Source organism: Danio rerio, chromosome 25 (genome assembly GCF_049306965.1).
Source record: "Danio rerio strain Tuebingen ecotype United States chromosome 25, GRCz12tu, whole genome shotgun sequence".
NCBI lineage: Eukaryota > Metazoa > Chordata > Actinopteri > Cypriniformes > Danionidae > Danio > Danio rerio.
The window spans coordinates 19,450,228-19,470,137 of record NC_133200.1 but is presented as its reverse complement, the minus strand read 5'-3'; the positions used below and the strand labels follow the sequence as shown (position 1 = coordinate 19,470,137).

The 19,910-nt window shown below is 33.8% G+C and overlaps 1 protein-coding gene across 1 annotated transcript; it reads left to right on the top strand.

Annotated features, from left to right (window-relative positions):
* Positions 1–3,938: 3,938 nt before the first annotated feature.
* cpa5 (carboxypeptidase A5) lies at positions 3,939–14,565 on the top strand. Its single transcript, NM_199271.1, is given in 11 exon segments — positions 3,939–4,026; positions 6,920–7,004; positions 8,464–8,598; positions 9,386–9,484; positions 9,618–9,719; positions 10,908–11,006; positions 11,093–11,203; positions 11,288–11,378; positions 13,873–14,072; positions 14,155–14,239; positions 14,312–14,565. Coding segments are annotated over 11 exon segments (1,260 nt in total). The 5' UTR covers positions 3,939–3,961; the 3' UTR covers positions 14,500–14,565.
* The last annotated feature ends 5,345 nt before the right edge of the window (positions 14,566–19,910 follow it).

Genomic DNA, 19,910 nt, shown 5'->3' with positions numbered 1-19,910 from the left:
ATTAAAAACATTAAATTAGATTTTAAATTAAATTAAAATGTTGTTTATTATTTAAATATTAATTTGATCATTTAAAATAAAGTTATAAATAAAATATAATTTTTATCAAATATTTTTATTCATACTATTGCCATTTTTGTAATAAACTAAAAAGACTGAAAGAATGAATCGAAAGAAATAAGCATAAAGAGATAAAAAATAATAATAATATGTAAGTATATTCCCGCATACATGTAAACACACATAAATACATACAGTATATAAGTTTATATATATGTGTGTGTGCCTGTAGATAGATACACAAAAATATATATTTTTTTTACTCCATTAAACTGCTTATTTAAAATAAACTGTGTGTGTGTGTGTATGTACTTTACAAATTATATTAAATAATAACAATTTGCAATATAAACTATGAAATATATTTAGTAAAGGTATAAAAATGTCTTGTGTATACAGTAGACTGATTTTTTTTTTATTGAAATAGAATCCGTTTTTTGTTCAGTATTTAAAAACAGACTGTGAAAGGTCAGACTGATTCATCATATGCACAGGAAAACAGGAAACAGCAGTACTCTAGCAAACCCTGATGCGCAGACCTCACAGAGGAAGCTGCGTTCACTCTTCACTGTCTGTACTTTTGAAGGGTGTGGTGATATAAGCAGAAGCATTACCCAGCTTACAAATTTAGGTTCTTAAAACATTCCCTCAACATTCATACTGGCCTATTTAACATTATTTTATAATGTTCTTAGAATATTTTTAGATAATGTAATAACAATTACATTAAGTTTAATTTTTAAACACTTAACTGTTTTAAACATTTTTGGATATAACAACGTTATTCACAAAATCAATGCTCTAAGAACTTTTCTTTATCAACAACATGAAATAATCCATCAAGAACATCTTAAAGACATTGTAGGAAAACGGTTCTGAAAATGTTTTTTTTCTTTCTTTCTATTAGCTTAGCATAAATCATAGAATCGAATTAGACCATTAGCATCTTGCTCAAAAATGAGTTTTTCTTATAATTTTCTTATAACGCTTGACTCTTCTGTAGTTACATTGATTACTGATATCGATGCAAGATTAAAAGTTAGGTACTACTTCTAGGAACTACTCTTATTTCAGCGCAACAATCTAGGGACAGCTGCTCAGGCGCAATGATATTATGCAGTGCCTAAAAAGTGCCTAAAAATAATCCTCACCAAATCTTAAACTTTCACAACCAGTTAGAATCTGTGTAGAAAAAAAAACTATGGAAGTCAATGACTACCAGTTTTCAAAATATGTGTTCAACAAAGAAACAAACATAACAATGTAGCGTGAGTAAATGGTGAGTAAATTTTTGGTTAAATTATTTGTGTACACTTATTGTGGACCCACAAAATCCAAATAACATGACCACCACTTTATTGTCACGACTAACTATATTATGATCAGTTATCATGACAACGTTATCTAAATATAATCCGTAACTAGGTGTGTTTTTCCTGTCTTATCTTGCTTACACATTTCTTAATTTATCTTTAGTTTCATAGACAAGATTGACTTATCTATTTAAAGGGATGGTCGCTTAGCTATTTTTGAAGGCTTAGTTGTGTTTATGAATTGTATAACATTTTCATGCTTCATGAAAAAAAATCCCAATTTTTCCACATATTTTACCTTTATCTTACGCATCTATTTTATATAAAACCTGTTGACATCATATGCCATCGTCTCTGATTGGTCATCTCCTGGAAGCATCCAACCCAGAAGTGGGGTTTATGTAAATTTGGGTTTTTTGTGATGCCACAAATCCAAAAAGAAGTAGTTTGACATGGGCCTTAAAAAAGCTTATTTTGTAAAAGAAAATATCAGTTTGTACATTGTAACTTTGCAGAAGATTTCACTGATAAGGAAAATAGCTAGTTGACACTTGCAACCTTTCTTAATATTTCAAATAAATGGCAGCGTAAGGCCTTAATGAATGGTGGAAAAAAGCTCTAAACAGGTGGATTGTTCTCAGTGTTACACAAGCGTGTGAGAACGGGAGCAGAAGGCCTGTCTGTACTTTAAGATGAAACTATGAAGTCAGAAATATGATTGGTAAAAGTGTTTCTGCTGTTCTGCAAAACAAAGTAAGCAAAGTAAAAATTTTTGCATATTTTCTTTCACCATTCTACACTGTAAAAAATGATGGGTTCCACATAATTCCTTTATGTCAGTGCAATGCAAATAGACTAAGTTGACCCAAAAATACAACAGAATTGTGCTGTTTCAACTCATTTTAAATAAGTAGTTATAAGCACTAAAGTGTACACAGAAATAGCTTTAGACAGCTTTTGATATTTTTTCTAAAAGTGTGCGAGCTTATATTATTTTACCAGACTCTTGGACTTACAATCACCCTGTAAAACAATCTTCCTGCCTTAAATATTTTAGTTGAATCCAATTAACTTTTCATTTCAACTTAAATCAGCTATCACAAGCCTTTTTTTTTTTACAGTGCATGACCAGCTGTAAAATTGGTAAAATTAGAAATGAATGATGGGAATGATGAGTAATGATGAGTGATGATGGGAATGATGAGTGATAGGAATGATGACTGTTTGCATGTGAGGATTCTTCAGTTTTGTCTATCTTTTGTTATTATGATGTTTTTTAAGTGGAAATACATCAGAATATGTGAATGATTAAATGATTCGGTCATGATGACCTGTTTAGTGATTTCTGATAACAAATATTTGTGTAAAGGGTTTTTCCTCTTAATTGTTCTGTAGATTGACTGAATGAACCGCCAACTTATCCAGCATATGTTTTATGCAGCGGATGCCCTTTCAGCTGCAACCCATCACTGGAAAACATCCATACACACTCATACACTACGGACAATTTAGCTTACCCAATTCACCTATAGAGCATGTCTTTGGACTGTGGGGAAAACCAGAGCACCCAGAGGAAACCCACAAAGTGGATGCCCTTCCAGCCGCAACCCATCTCTGGGAAACATCCACACACTCTCATTCACACACACACTCATACACTACTGACAATTTAGCCTACCCAATTCACCCGGAGGAAACCCACGCGAACACAGGGAGAACATGCAAACTCCGCACAGAAACTCCAACAGACCCAGCCGAGGCTCAAACCAGTGACCTTTTTGCTGTGAGACGACAGCACTACCTACTGCGCCACTGCATCGCCACAAGCTGGTTTTTTCGTAGTCGGCAGGGTTCGAACCTGCGCGGGGAGACCACAATGGATTTCGAATTCAAGTCCATCGCCTTGATAAATAAATAATACAGTATAATAGTTGAAATAAAATTCTATAATGTATGCATAATGTATACGATCCTTTAAGATATAATAATCATAATAATAATGACCGCCGATAATGATAATAACCGCCGATTATTCTGGCATATCTCTTTTATGCTGTAAATGCCCTTCCAGCCACACATTTATAATAATTCATTTTTATTATTTAAAGTCATTTATTATTATTATTCACTGCCTGGTAGAAAAGGAAACGTTTGCAGTTTTGGGTTTAAGTAATCATATGACATATTTGTGCCACATGATGGTCTATGACTGTATACATAGTAATATATTACCAGCTTACTAACGGCAGTGTGTGCGGCTCTTGCAACTCTTAATAGAAATAACTGTCTGATATTATGTAAAGTTTGAAACAATGCCACAGAAAATGCAAGGCTACAAACAGGCCCCCAAAATATTAGATAGTGCATCATTTTTTGGCCAAGCAGTGCTTTTCTTTTACACTGTATGTTGCTGAAAGTAACATATAGTAAAACAGCTGCTTTACTCTCATCTGTCAAACTGTAGTATTAGTATTGTACAATTTTGTGGGAAGTGCAGCAGCAGGTCTGCGTTCAGCTACTACCTCAAACACAAGGTCACCGTCACTATATAAAGCACAAGCCACTCGAGAAAGCTCTACTCGAGCAAGATGAAGAGGCTGCTGGTGCTGATCGCTCTGTTTGTGGCCGTCTTTGGCAAAAAGACCTTTGAGGGGTGAGTTTACATATCTCAGTAGAGATAGAAGCATACTATAACAGCAATTGTTTTTAATTATTAGCCTAATAATTTATTTAGAGAGATGTTGCAAAATTTATATTTTTATTATTTTTTTTTTTTAGGTATATATATACAGTGCTCAGCATATTTAGGAGCACCCCTCACAAATCTATCTTTTAAATTTATATTTTTAATAGGAAGCTATGCAATATTTGTGCAAATACATATGATTAGTCAGTACTGAAGCCAAATCTGGAGCTTATCTAACAAAATAACTTAGGATAATGCTTCAAAAAATAACACAGCCAAATTTATATGTTATAGGGAAATATTAAATACAAATTTAAAAAAAGGAAAAATCAAGAAAAACTAAATAATTGAAAAATTTTGTTAAAATTTTATAAGTTGTAATTTTTTTTGCAATATTTTGCATACATGTAATTGTTAATTTTTTATTTAATTTAATTGTGTTTCTATTTTTAAACATGTTTGGTGACTAAAATATTATTTTAATAAATATATTTGTTTAATAAATCTGTTTTACATTGCCAATATTCAACGAGAAATGGATTTATATATATATATATATATATGTATATATATATATATATATATATATATATATATATATATATATATATATATATATATATATATATATATATATATATATATATATATATATATATATATATATATATATATAGTTGAAGTTAGAATTTTTAGCCCAAATATGTCCCAAATGATGTTTAACAGAGCAAGGAAATTTTCACAGTATGTATGATAATATTTTTCTTCTAGAAAAAGTCTTATTTGTTTTATTTCGGCTAGAATAAAAGCAGTTTTTAATTTTTAAAAGCCATTTTAAGGTCAAAATTATTAGCCCCTTCAAGCTATAATTTTTTCAATTGTCTTCAGAACAAACCATCGTTATACAATCACTTGCCTAATTGCCCTAACCTGCCTAGTTAACCTAATTAACTTAGTTAAGTTTTTAAATGTCACTTTAAACTGTATAGAAGTGTCTTGAAAAATATATTGTCAAATATTATTTACTGTCATCATGGCAAAGATAAAATAAATCAGTTATTAGAAATGAGTTATTAAAACTATTATGTTTAGAAATGTGTTGAGAAAATCTTCTCTGCGTTAAACAAAAATTGGGGAAAAAAATTAAAAGGGGGGCTGATAATTTCAGAGGGGTCTGGATGCAGACCTGGTGCAGTGCAATCTAAGCTGCATCCAATGCTTTTTAATGCGCTCACTTAACCCCACCCCTAACCCTACCTGTCACAGTGACGTCACTTACTCCATTGAGTGCATTGTGTCTGACATTGCATCATAAAGGCTGCATCCAGATACTGTTAATAATTCAGGGGGCTAATAAGTTTGACTTCAACTGTATGTGTGTGTGTGTATGTGTGTGTGTGTGTGTGTGTGTGTGTGTGTGTGTGTGTGTGTGTGTGTGTGTGTGTGTGTGTGTGTATGTATATATATATATATATATATATATATATATATATATATATATATATATATATATATATATATATATATATATATATATATGTATATATATATGTATATATATATGAAATTCTTTTTTGCTATTTGATAATCGGGTGAGGCAGTGGTGCAGTAGGTAGTGCTGTTGCCTCACAGCAAAAAGGTCACTGGTTCGAACCTTGGCTCAGTTGGCGTTTCTGTGTGGAGTTTACATGTCCCTGCCTTCGCGTGGGTTTCCTCCAGGTGCTCCGGTTTCCCCCACAGGCTAAATTGTCCATAGTGTGTGAATGTGTGTGTGGATGTTTCCCAGAGATGGGTTGTGGCTGAAAGGGCATCCGCTGCGTAAAAACTTGCTGGATAAGTTGGCAGTTCATTCCGCTGTGGCGACCTCGGATTAATAAAGGGACTAAGCCGACAAAAAAATGAATGAATGAATATTTGATAATCACTCTAGAATATAACCATTCTTCTTGTATTAGTTACATTAGTAGTTACATTATAGCATAGGAATGTAAAACAAATAATAATGAAACTTAAGTATTTTATAATAAATTATTTAAATTTCATTACTTTAACATTTGGTAAATGAGCTAAATTACATTTTTTAAAATGTTTCATTTTATAAAAGAGGTAAAGTGTTAGTGTAAAGAGGAAGCTGTGGCTTATTCAGAGTTGAGTGTTAAAGATGTTGACAGCACATTTCATAAGAAATTTAACAGATTTCTATTTTTAACTGTCCAGTTTGTGTCTGTTTTTGACTTTTAAAAGGTGGTTATTATAAAACTCCTCTGTGCAATACAAAGCAGTGTCAGTAATGTTAAAATTTTACTGTCCAAAAGTTTTAGCATTTTTCTGGACCCTCTAACTTTTACTGAATGTGCAAAATGCCCTTTTCCCCTTAATTACCAATAAAATAGAATATTAAACAATATTAAATGTAACACTGTAAAAATGCTGCGTTCCAATCAATTCCTTCATGTTGTCCCAACACAAATCGATTAAGTTTGTGTTTACTTTATTTACTTAATTGTTTTTACAAAATTAAGTGGATTGAACATAAAACAATTAGGCAGTAAAAAAAATGCGTTTATATAGCTCATTTTAGTAGTTCGAACAAGCAGCGAAAGTCATTTCTTTGAATGTATGCTTTCAAAAATCCTGGGTTCCACATAGTCGATTTGTGTTGGGGCATCATGAAAGAATTAGGTTAACTTATTTGTTTTTACAAAATTAAGTAGATTTAACATAAAACAATCAAGTTGTCCCCCCAAAAAACTCAAGAATTGTGTTGTTTCAGCTCATTTTAAATAAATAGTTCGAACAAACAACAAAGGTAATTTTTTGTTGTGTACTTCTGAAAATCATTTCTGTCATTTCTGCACAGGGATCAGGTGTTTCGGATCACTCCAAAAGATGAGGCTCAAATTGACCTCCTGAAGGAGCTCACTGAAGAGGGCGAATATCTTGGCGTAAGTCTAGGTTTATGTTTTTTCTTCTCCATTTTCATCAATCGGTGGATTTTTGGTCTCTCGCCACCATCTCCTTCATTTTGTTTAGTAGGGATTGGTGGAGCTGCAGTATAGTGAATCACAACCTTCAACAATGACATTTATATCAATCTGGAATGAACAAACAAATAAACAAAGCCAGCTTTCTGAGAACTGAACATATCTTATGAGGCAGATCTATACTAGTCCAGGGGGGGAGGAAACTTTTTTCAGCAAAGAGCCAGTTCAGATTTTTTTAGCAAATGCATTTTTAAAGAGCCATATGGAGTCTGTATATATAACAAAACCTTTATTTATTCATGAACAGATTTTATATCCTTGCACAACTTAAAAATAAACAATTTACAGATTTTTTTTGCCACTTCGTTACCATCGAAATGTAAAAAAATATAACTTGCCCTTTATTGTTGTGGCGAGTTCTTATTCATTTTGTTGTTAAAAATACAATATAAAAGGGAATTGTAATTGTATTTTCAACAGGAAATGGCTTTCTAGTAACACTTACATTTTTTGAAATTTTGAAATATTATTGAAGAGAAACAGCTTGAGAGCCACATATTTTTGGTCAAAGAGCCACATGTGGCTCTCGAGCCTTAGGTTCCCTACTCCTGCACTAATCCTTTTTGGATAAACACATACATTTTGTTACGGAGACAAAGCTTGCTGTCACATTATTCCAGCATCTTTGAATCATCAAAATCATGAGCATTTTGAAAACCCCTAGTTTAAGTTTGGACTGAAACACAAACTTTTGATAACTGCTAGGTGTGGCTATCCATAATCACTCTCTGACTGATCATCTAGACTAATTCATGTTGTTCCCTGATTCGTCAAGCTGCTCTTACAGTATATGACCATTACACAACCAATAGATGGCAAGTATGGATGTAAGCAAATTATGCGCATGCCCAGTGAGAGTGAATGGCCATCATGTGTTTTAGGCTGTATGATGTGAGATCCTTTGTCTGAAAAACTGGATGAGGAATGTTTTCATACTGCCTTTTTAAAATAAAAGTGCACTAGTGTAAATGCAGCTTGAAACTGTTTCAGAATGATGAAATGTCAAACTAGGTGCCTTTTTCAAAAGTTGAGTGAAAACTCTGATTATATCAACCCTGAAATAAGAGAAACTATGGGTTACTTGTATCAGAATGTGTCAATCTCGAAAAAGTTAAAAAGGTGCTTGGCCTATACCCCATTTTCTCCCATTTCCTAGTTTCACATACAATACATGCTAATCAAAAACGAAAAATGCAGATTTTCCCCACATTTCAGGGTTAACATACTCAGAGTTTGTGAAACATGACCCGATTATCAATTATTTTCTTCTTTTTTCTTTACATAATTCACATTGTAAAAAGTGATGACTTGACATATGCATTAGGTATATGATTTTTATGATTGTTTCCTTTATGTTCAGCTTAGTGTCTGGATGGAGCCCATTCTTGAGTCTCTGCCTCTGGATCTTCATGTCCCCTTTCACAGTCTCCAGGCTGTCAGGGCGTTTCTGGCCTACAATCAGATCCCATACCACATCATGATTGAGAATGTCCAGGTAAGACTATTACTGAAAAAACTAAATTAAAACTAAATGAAAAATTTTGTCTGTCAGTTAATTGCTTTCAGACAATAAGCAATCCTACGACAATAATTTATTGAATTGGCCAGGGTGTTTCTGGTGTTTTGGTCAGCTGAATGTTGGTTATTGGTCATGTGGGTCAAGTCAAGAAATATATACAGTTGAAGTCAGAATTATTAGCCCCACCCCCCCCCCCCCCTTTCAACTTGTTTTCTTTTTTAAATATGTCCCAAATTATGTTTAACAGAGCAAGAAAATTTCCACAGTATGTCTAATAATATTTTTTCTTCAGGAGAAAGTCTTCAGCTAGAATAAAAGCAGTTTTCATTAAAAAAAAATAAAATAAATAAATAAACATTTTAGGGACATAAATTATTAGCCCCTAAAAGCTATATATTTTTTCGCTAGTCTACAGAATAAGCCATCGTTATACAATGACTTGCCTAATTACCCTAACCTGCCTATTTAAATGTCACTGTAAGCTGTATAGAAAAAGCGTCTTGAAAAAGATTTAGTAGAATACTATTTACTGTCATCATGGCAAAGATAAGTCAGTTATAAGAAATGAGTTATTAAAACTATTACATTTAGAAATGTGTTGAAAAAATCTTCTCTCTGTTAAACAGAAATTAAGGGGAAAAAACAGAAGGCAAATAATTCAGGGGGGCCAATAATTCAGACTTCAACTGTATATTTTTTAGTATGTTTACGATCATTTATTAAAGGGATTTAGTTTTTGACAGCATATTTTGTTCACCATAAGGAACTGTTGGATGATGAGCAACGTGATATGGTGAAATATCGTGGCCTTGCAAGATCTACAGATGACTTTGTCTACACCACCTACCATGACCTGAACTCTGTAAGTGCATCAATTTTATTAATTTGCTTTTTTTTTTTGTTTTCATGTGTTTTTTTCTGAATGTCAATACCTTTTGAACAATTTTACACACTTAATATCATAAACGATTTAATGTTCTCTATGCTGTTCTCAGATCAACTCATTCATGGACATGCTTGTCGCAGAGAACAGGAACATGGTCAGCAAAGTTGTGATTGGTCAGAGCTACGAGAAACGCCCCTTGAATGTCCTGAAGGTAGGTTATGATTTTTGTGTTAAATTTTATTGTAGCTAGATTTCTGAGACATCTAGAGAAGATGATATCCTTTTGCATATATTATATTATATTATATTATATTATATTATATTATATTATATTATATTATATTATATTATATTATATTATATTATATCACATTATATTATATTATATTATATTATATTATATTACATTATATTACATTATATTATATTATATTATATTATATTATATTATATTATATTATATTATATTATATTATATTATATTATACTCAGTTTAAATACCACCAACTCCTACTCACATTCTTAAATGGTTAAATCTGTGTTAAATAGATCAAAATAAAATAAATTGAAAAAATGGTATGTAAAAATCACCAAATAAAATTTGTCAGCGCATGCAGTTTGATCGTTCATTCATTCATTCCTTTTCTTTTTGGCTTAGTCCCTTTATTAATCAGGGGTCGCCACAGCAGAAAGAACCGCCAACTTATCCAGCACATGTTTTACGCTGCCCTTCCAGCTGCAACCCAACACTGGGAAACAACCACACACTCTTGCACACACTCACATACACTAAGGCCAATTTAGTTTATTCAATTTACCTGTACCGCATGTCTTTGGACTGTGGGGGAAACCGGAGCACCCGGATGAAACTCACGCGAACTGGGAGAACATGCAAACTCAACACAAAAATGCCAACTGAACCAGCCGAGGCTTGAACCAGCAACCTTCTTACTTTGAGGTGATTGTGCTACCCACTGCACCACCGTGCTGCCCAGCAGTTTGATGATTAAAACTAGAAAACTTAAATTTTGACCATTTCGGACTTGGATACATGTCCCGTCACGATAACCTTCACAAAAAAACATATCACAATGTTGTTGTGTAAATACAGTCTCAGATTTCCTTTGCTGTACTGCTTGTTGATGCACTGACATGTTTTAAATTTGATGCATTTCATCTTTTGTCCTTCCAGATAAAAACACAGTGTTTACACTTTCCAAGAAAATCTAAATCAATGAAAAGGAGATTTTAAACACCAAAAATTTAGATTTAAAAACCAAAATAAATTTTCTTTCCCGTAATTTCTATCTAGCCTTTGGGTCGAGCTGTATATGTACACCCTGTATTACATATTATTTGCAATCTGTAAATATAATTCCACTTTTTTCCTCACTCTCAGTTCAGCACTGGAGCAAACCGTCCTGGTATCTGGATCGACACTGGTATCCACTCCAGAGAATGGGTCACTCAGGCTAGTGGAGTCTGGTTTGCCAAGAAGGTAAAGCAAACACAAACAGGTTCACTGGTGTAATGAATTAACAACTGACTAAAGCACATTTTCCTCTGTGTTTTCTCTTTCTGCAGATCGTGAAAGACTATGGACGTGACCCCGTCCTCACTGACATCTTGAACAGCCATGATATCTTCCTGGAGATTGTCACCAACCCTGACGGTTTCGTCTACACCCACACCAAAGTAAGTTTGTAGTTTTCAGAATAACTATATTGTGAGAAAACATTCAAAGTATCTGCTATTCAACTGCAAATTTGTTTGTTCAAGGACCGCATGTGGCGTAAAACCAGAAAGCCAAACCCTGGCTCCAGCTGCGTTGGAGTTGATCCCAACAGGAACTGGGATGCTGGTTTTGGAGGTGATATGTGTTTTTCATTCATTGTAGTTATTTCTTTTGGGAGGGGTATTATATAGCATTAATAGTGGCTAATAGAGCAGGGGTTAGTCCATTTACCATTGCTAATTTGTTATTAAGCATAATACAATTTAGATGTTTCTTCTTTTACTGCTTTTCTTTCTTAATTTCTCCAATTTCGCTGTCATCATCCCACTTTCATCCAGTTCTGTCTTTAATTGTCATACGATATAGAGTTTGCCAAAAAAAGTTAAGGTTTAGGCAAAAAAAAAAAAAAAAAACGCAATCTGATACATACTCTAATCATGGCACCAACTTTAGAGCTTTGTGAAGCTTCCACACAATACACAAATGAAGTCCTTTATGAGACATGACTTCAAAATTTGTACACTACAGTAAAACACTGCAATTTCTAAACGCTTCATAAAAGGTTATGAAAAACAAATCTTGTTTACTGAATTACTTTGCCAGTTTTACAGACTTTTACAGTTAATTGTGTTCTGAGTCCCTAATTACTTGTTGTGAAGCAAAGTTCAGAAAGCACCCATCACTACTATTCTACTTTTAACTGAGACTATTGAACTGAAACTCTTTCTTAAAATGTTCACAGATTTATAAAATATCATTTGAGAATATGTAAAAACAACATAGACACTGGTTTAAGGGTTCACAGAGATCGCCCTCTAGTGGTAAACCATAGGAATTTCTGAACGTTCCACAACAATACTCCAATAGTGTCTGTCTGTCTGTAGTGGTGAAAAGAGTACTGAAAAATCATTCTCAAGTAAAAGTACCATTATTTACCTAAAATGTAGTGCAAGTAGAGTAAAGATTTCTCTTGTAAATATTACTCAAAGTATGAGTAAAAAGTAGACCTTTCAAATTTACTCAAGAATAGTGAGTAGTAAGTATTACACTGTAAAAAAGCTGATGCGTTTACATGTAATTTGCGAATGTGTGTGTAAACGTAACATTCTGTAGTGCATCTAGTTATTACCCAGCAGGCACACAACATCATAAGACTTAACATTAGGTTAGATTTAGGTTGTGATGTCAGGTGACCAAAATTCATTGTTTAGCCAGCGTCTGAGGACAACATTATTTTTATGTCCAATAATGATGTCAAATGATGTTGATATTTGGTCAATTTTAGGTTGTTAGAAAGTGACCAAAATCCAACATCGAGCCAACATCTTAAACCTACGTCATATTGATGTCAAATACTGACATTTATTCATCAGGTATGGCAACCAAAATCCATCATCTGATATATGTCATAGTGTTAATGTACACACAACTTCAAGCTGTAACATCATTAGACGCTGATATTTGGTTGGTTTTATTTTGGCCGTTGGCTATTGATGTCTGCATGACATTGAGTTCTGACATCTACCCGATTTTCATTTTCAAAGAAAATGCAACGTCCCCACAACACTGGGGTACTACATCAATCTGATGTCACGTTGACTTCTTCTGCCTGCTGGGTGTTTAAAGCCATTTCGGTCATCATACAGTGAACATCTATCATCTTCTCATCAGTGACTTGCATCTAAACAGTCTCTGAGTCAATGCACATAAAGATTTTGGACATCTTCTTGGACACTTTTAATGCTCCCAGACAGTTTGCTGCAATTATAAATCATCTTGAGGTAGTTCATTATGATGTGATTTACCTTCTTTGTGTGATTTGATTGGACTGGAATCACAGGACTAAATTTTTTAATCCCCATTAACACAAAAAATAAAGTATTGACTGCAGGTTGAAGGAAAGTAGTGGAGTAAAAGTACAGATACAGCACTAAAAGTACACATCTTTAAAACTACTTAATAAATTACAATTCCTGATAAAAACTACTCAATTACAGTAATTTGAGTATTTGTAATTAGTTACTTTACACCACTGAACATGAAGGAGGCATAACTTGTATAATAGAGGCATAGCTTGAAGTTTTTGAGATCTCATTGAACCATGCAAGATATCACAATGACATAATGTTGAAAACACTTTCCGGAGAACCTTTTTAGCAAATGCTTTCATGTGTTTCCTTCAAATTTGTCCACAACATATTCATTTGATGTATTCTTAAATTAATTAGTTTAGCCACTCCACAAGCTGATGTTTCACCTGTTTTGTCACATCAAGTATGAAAGTCTTCATAACTCGCAAGTGTATGTGGACAGTGGAGTAGGTGTATACGTTAATAACCATGAGAATTGGGGTAGGTAAAGGTATTAAAAACTGTGATAAGTAGAGCTCAATTTTGTTAATGATATAGTTTTGATGTGTGGGTCTACTACAAGTTACATCTCTTTCATAAAAATCCTAATTTACTGTAATTCCAGGACTTTAGTTAGAATCCTCCATGCTGAATCTTTAGTTTAGAAGCAAAACATTTGCCAGAATATCTAGGCACTGGAAGCAGTGTTTGCAATGTGTCTAACATGGTGCATCTGAACAACGTATAAAACTACTTGTGTTTCTCCTTTCCATCATTAGGTGGTGGTTCCAGCAACAACCCCTGCACTGAAACCTACCGCGGCCCCAGTGCTCACTCTGAGCCCGAGGTGAAGGCCATTGTGGACTTTGTGAAGTCTCACGGCAAAATCAAGGCCTTTGTGTCTATCCACAGCTATTCCCAGATGCTCCTCTACCCATACGGATACACATATACCGCCGCCAAGGACAAGGCTGAACTGGTATGCATCTGAAAACAAACAGAACTACACAATATTTATTTATCTATCATCATTTGACCTGAATTCTGTATTTTTCCTTTAGCATGAGGTCGCCAGGAAGGCCATCACTTCACTGCAGTCATTGTACAACACTCGCTACACCTATGGAAGCATCATTACCACCATCTGTAAGTTTAATATGATGACTGTGTGTTGGTTTTGGGTAATGGTCACCCTGCTAAAAATCTTTCTGCTTTCAGATCAAGCCAGTGGAGGCACTATTGACTGGACCTACAACCAGGGCATCAAGTACTCCTACACCTTTGAGCTGAGAGACACCGGTCGCTATGGTTTTATTCTGCCAGCCAATCAAATCGTCCCAACCGCCGAGGAGACCTGGCTCGCTCTGATGGCCATCATGGAGCACACCAAGAATAACCCTTATTAAACGTACAGCAACATTTCAGACGGAAAGTGTATAAAAGAGAGTTAATAAAAAAAAGAACAAGACAAAGAAACGCCATCTCATGAATTACTTTATCGATTTCAGTTTGTCACCTTAAAATGTTATGGTTCTATCTGACATTTTTGTCAAAACTGAGTGACATGTTCTTATTAAATGACAACTTTATTACATAATGGAATGTTTTTTAATAAGTTGTTTACATTTTAAAAGTTTTATTTAAAAAAACAAATGTAAAACACTTACTGTTTGCTATATGGAATGCAAAAACTTTTAAGCTTACTATCTCAAAATCATTCAGAATGCAGATAGAACCTCATAATTCCAAGGTGACGAGTTGATTTTAGTATACTACTGATGAATGCTTGATTCTGATTGGTTAATGAATGTAGTTCCAGGCAGTGAAGTGCAATTCCATGACCATCCCAAATGATTTTACTTATTTACAGTGGTGTAAAGTAACTAATTACAAATATTAAAATTACTGTAATCGAGTAGTTTTTCTCAGGAATTGTAATTTACTTAGTAGTTTTAAAAATGTGTACTTCTACTTTTCCTTGAGTACATTTTTGGTGCAGTATCTGTACTTTTACTCTCACTACTTTCCTTCAACCTGCAGTAATTACTTTATTTTTTCTTGGGAATTAGAAAAATCAGTCCACATAGAAGGTAAATTGCATCATAATGAACTACCTCAAGACATGTGCACTTTACATTGCAGCAAACTGTTTGGGAGCATTAACTGTCCAAAAAGATGTTCAAAATCTTTACATGCATTGACGCAGAGACTGTTTAGATCAGGGATGCCCAAACACAGTCCTGGAGAGCCGATGTCCTGCAGATTTTAGCTCTAACTTGCCTCAACATACCTGCACGGATATTTCTAGAAAGCCTACTATGAGATTGATTAGCTAGCCCAGGTGGGTCTGACTGGGGTTGGAACTAAACTTTGGGCACCTCTGGTTTAGATGCATGTCACTGATGAGAAGATGATGGATATTTACAGTATGATGATAGACCGAAATGGCCTTGAACACCCAGCAGACACAAGACATCAACATGCTGTCAGATTGAAATTGTACCCGAACGTCGTGGAGATGCTGGATTTTGTTTAGAAATGACAATCCGGTTTACATCAGAACTCAACGTCAGCCCGATGTGAATGTCCAACCTAAAACCAACCAAATATCAACGTCTAATGATGTTACAGCTTGACGTTGTGTCAACGTTACCACTATGACATCTATCAGACGTTGAATTTTGGTTGCCATAACTGATTAATATATTAATTTAAATAGAGTACTAAAATACTAAATAAAGTATTTGACGTCACTATGATGTTGGTTTAAGATGTTGGCTCGACATTGGATTTTGGTCACTTTCTCACAACCTAAATCAACTGAATATCAAATATCCACAATTTGATGTCATTATTGGAAAACAAAATATTGTTGTCCTTTGACGCTGGCCAGACATTGAATTTTGGTCACCTGACATCACAACCTAAATCTAACCTAATATTAACGTCTTATGACATTGTTTGCCTGCTGGGCAATTACTAAATGCACTACAGAATGTTACGTTTACACACATCCACAAATTACATGTAAATGCATCAGCTTTTAATGGCGTAATACTCACTACTCACTACTCATGAGTACTTTAAAAAAGTCTACTTTTTACTCCTACTTTGAGTAATATTTACAACAGATACTTTTACTCTTCTCACACTAGATTTTTAGGCAAGTAATGGTACTTTTACTTAAGTATGCTTTTCAGTACTCTTTCCACCACTGGTTATTTAATAATAAGAATAATAATAATAATAATAATAATAATAATAATAATAATAATAATAATAATAATAATAATAATAATAATAATAATTCCTTACATTTATATAGCGCTTTTCTAGGCACTCAAAGTTTGTTACCTAGGACCTATTTAAAAGGACCTTGGTAACAAACTTTAATAGCAGAAAATACTAAACCCACAAAAAAATGCTAAGTAAATACATACACACACACATGCACGCACGCACACGCACACATACACACACACACGCACGCACGCACGCACGTACGCACGCACGCACACACGCACACACACACAAACACACACATTAAAACTCATTAATCTGTTAGTACTGAATCTTGTTAAAATACACCAATATCAAAACCAACACATGTGCAGAGGAAACAGTGTCTATAAATATGCTTTGACGCACTGTTATATTTATTGAATGAATAATATGACCATAAAACAAACAGTGGAGGTTAAAGACATTTGTACTATATATTTTAATAGACACATTAAATATTAAAATGACTGAAAAAAAAAACACATTTTCTAAATCTGGGGTTCCCAAACGTATTCTTATGAAGGGCCAAAACGCAAAAGCGGTTGAGGGCTGTGGGCCAAAGGTAAAAATACCTATCTGTATTATATTTAATTTTCTATGAGTGATTTCATAATTTCATTCCTAAAATTAAAAAAAAAGCTACAAAACATTGCTTTAAAATTTAATAATTACTACAGTGTTTAAAAAAAAACATACAAAATGAACTTAATACAGTAAAAACAATCCCACTAATATCACAATGGAGTGTGTGGTGCATGCCCTCTTTCCATCAAGTGACAGTATTTACATTTTTAAAAAGTCAGACAAACAAAAGTTTACGTTAAATTCAAAATGACGATCTCTGTCAAAGATATTTGCCCTAACACCTTCCTATCATTCTCCTCTTCTCAAGAGGGATGTTGGGCCAAATCAAAGGTAGTATGGGCCAACTTTGGCCTGCTTGCCTTAGTTTGGTTATCTCTGTTCTAAACAAATCAAGATAACTAACTTAAATCCTATTGTTTTGGTTTGGCTAACCAATACTTTTTACAGATTTTACATGACATAAAATCACAGGTTTTGGTACTGGCTATTGGTACCAGCTGTTTATTTGTTCACTTAAACTGCAAAGTTCACACTAGAAGCTATAGTGAGTATATGAAAGAAACACTTTATTTTTTGAAGACACTTTACAACTCCACTAGTGTTAAACAATTAAGTTTTACCATTTTCGAATACATTCAGGCTGTGCGGTGGTGCAGTGGGTAGCATATTCACTTCACAGCAAGAAGGTCACTGGTTTGAGCTTCGACTGGGTCAGTTGGTGTTTCTCTGTAGAGTTTGCATGTTCTCCCCATGTTTGCCTGGGTTTCCTCCGGGAGCAAGACGCATCATGCTCAAAAATGACCAAAGAGTTTAGATAATTTGTGTATTCAAAGCTTGACTTTTCTGTAGTTGCCACATGTACTAAGACTGATGGGAAATGAGAAGTTGCTATATTTTATTTTGATTCTACGTAAATGTTCTCCATGGTTGCAAAGTATTCTCCCAGTGAAAGCAAGTGGGTTACAGCTTCAATGATTTATGTTAAGTGCTGCTTCAAAAGTGGTGAAACTCAACTCTTTAACTGCAGGACAGTTGTAAAAATCCTTTTAACTAACTTTTATAGTGCAACATCAAAATATTTAGTATTGTGCAAGCTGGTTTTAGGACAGTAAAAAAAAAAAAAAAAAAAATATATATATATATATATATATATATATATATATATATATATATATATATATATRTRTATATATATATATATATATATATATATATATATATATATATATTTTTTTTTTTTTACTGTCCTAAAACAGTTATATATATATATATAATGTTATTATGTTCCCTGTTATGTTTTATTATCTATGTTTATTATTGTCACATATACAGTACAGATACATGCTTGTACAATCATTAAAACACACAAACAAAACTAGCAAATTCCCTACAACCTTATCAATGTTTTGCAACTGAAAAGATACAGTAGGTCCCACATGACTGTAGTAAAGTGTATTAATGTAAATATTGAATTTACAACTCTGAATGCTGTAGTCTTCCTACTGTGAACTACAGGATAACAAAGTAAGGATTGAACAAAGCCACTGCTTTTGCACAAAAAGGCAAAAAGGGTAGCAGTCACATGATCTCATCATGCCATCACTCAATCCATCAATCAATGTAGTCAATCTCTCTCTCTTTATCTTCTTATCTAAAAAATAATGATGCAAATACTTCAGAATGCTATCTAAAAACACCTAAAAGTATTTTTAAATGTTCTGTGTCCACTCTTGTCTCAATCAATTCCCAAAAATTGGTCATCCACACTGAAGCTTCTGAAAATGCTTTCGTCCGTGCATGCGTTAAGGTCAATTTTGCAGTTTGAAAAATTGCAATATATCGAGGAAAAAAACTGTTTAATAAATAAGCCACCAGTGAGGTGGAGTTGTTGCTACGAGTTACACAGAAGTATAAAGTTGGAAGTGTGAGTGAGAGTATAGACTGGGAGAGTGCCATAACAACAGTATACGTTCCGTTTCCCTTGAAGAAAAGCAATATTGATCATGTATAAACTGGGATTAATCTGTTAAAAACTAAATAACAATTCTTTCAAAAGTGAGAGCATCCAAAACAACTGCAGAAAAAAAGTCATCCACCATATTAGCTGAATTGGTCTCGTGACTAAAAATCCATTGTTGTTTAAAGCCTCCATTTTCACAGTCAGGCCCAGATTGGCTAATCGGGAGGACCGGGAGAAGTCTGTTTTTTGGCCGCATAGGCCTGTGTCCCTATGCTGCCTGCACTCTCAGCAGTCACACTTTTTTCATTTATTTATTTATTTGACCATAGCCTCAATCTTTCTATTCTTTATTTTTCTGCAGCTTCGCTCTTTTTTTTAATTTATTTTCTCGCATCCCCCTTGAGCAGAATGCAGCCTGCAGGTTAATGATGACGTAACTATTATTCAACCCCAAACAGCTGCACCTTAGTGAAAATAAGAATTTGAATAATTAATATTAATAAATATCACACCTGCTCAATGAAAATCAGATGATTCACTACATTAATAAATCTGACATAACTTGATCAGAAATCTAAAAAGGGGAGAAAAAGATTAAGCCATCAAAAGAAAGTAATACTGTAATCAGTAGCACATTGCGTTATGACGCCGACCCGCTGACATTTGAAGATCTAAAGTAGCTGATTCCTTGAAAAAGATGTGATAGTGTCATCAGAAAATGAATTGGAAATGATTCATTATTTTAATATAGTCAGTCGTGAACTGAGATGGGCCGGTCTAAGGCTTGAAACTCCAGGGCTGAAAAGGAGTGTGGGCTGTTCACAGTCCACAATGCTACATAAAAATTTTGCAACACTTTTCAAATTTGACATATCAACTTTAGCGAGCAATTTCAAAAGATACATTTTTGATTTTCTGACACCATACACAACCATAATTGTGGCTATATTATCCACGTAAATAAATGAATAATGAAAACAATATTTTGTA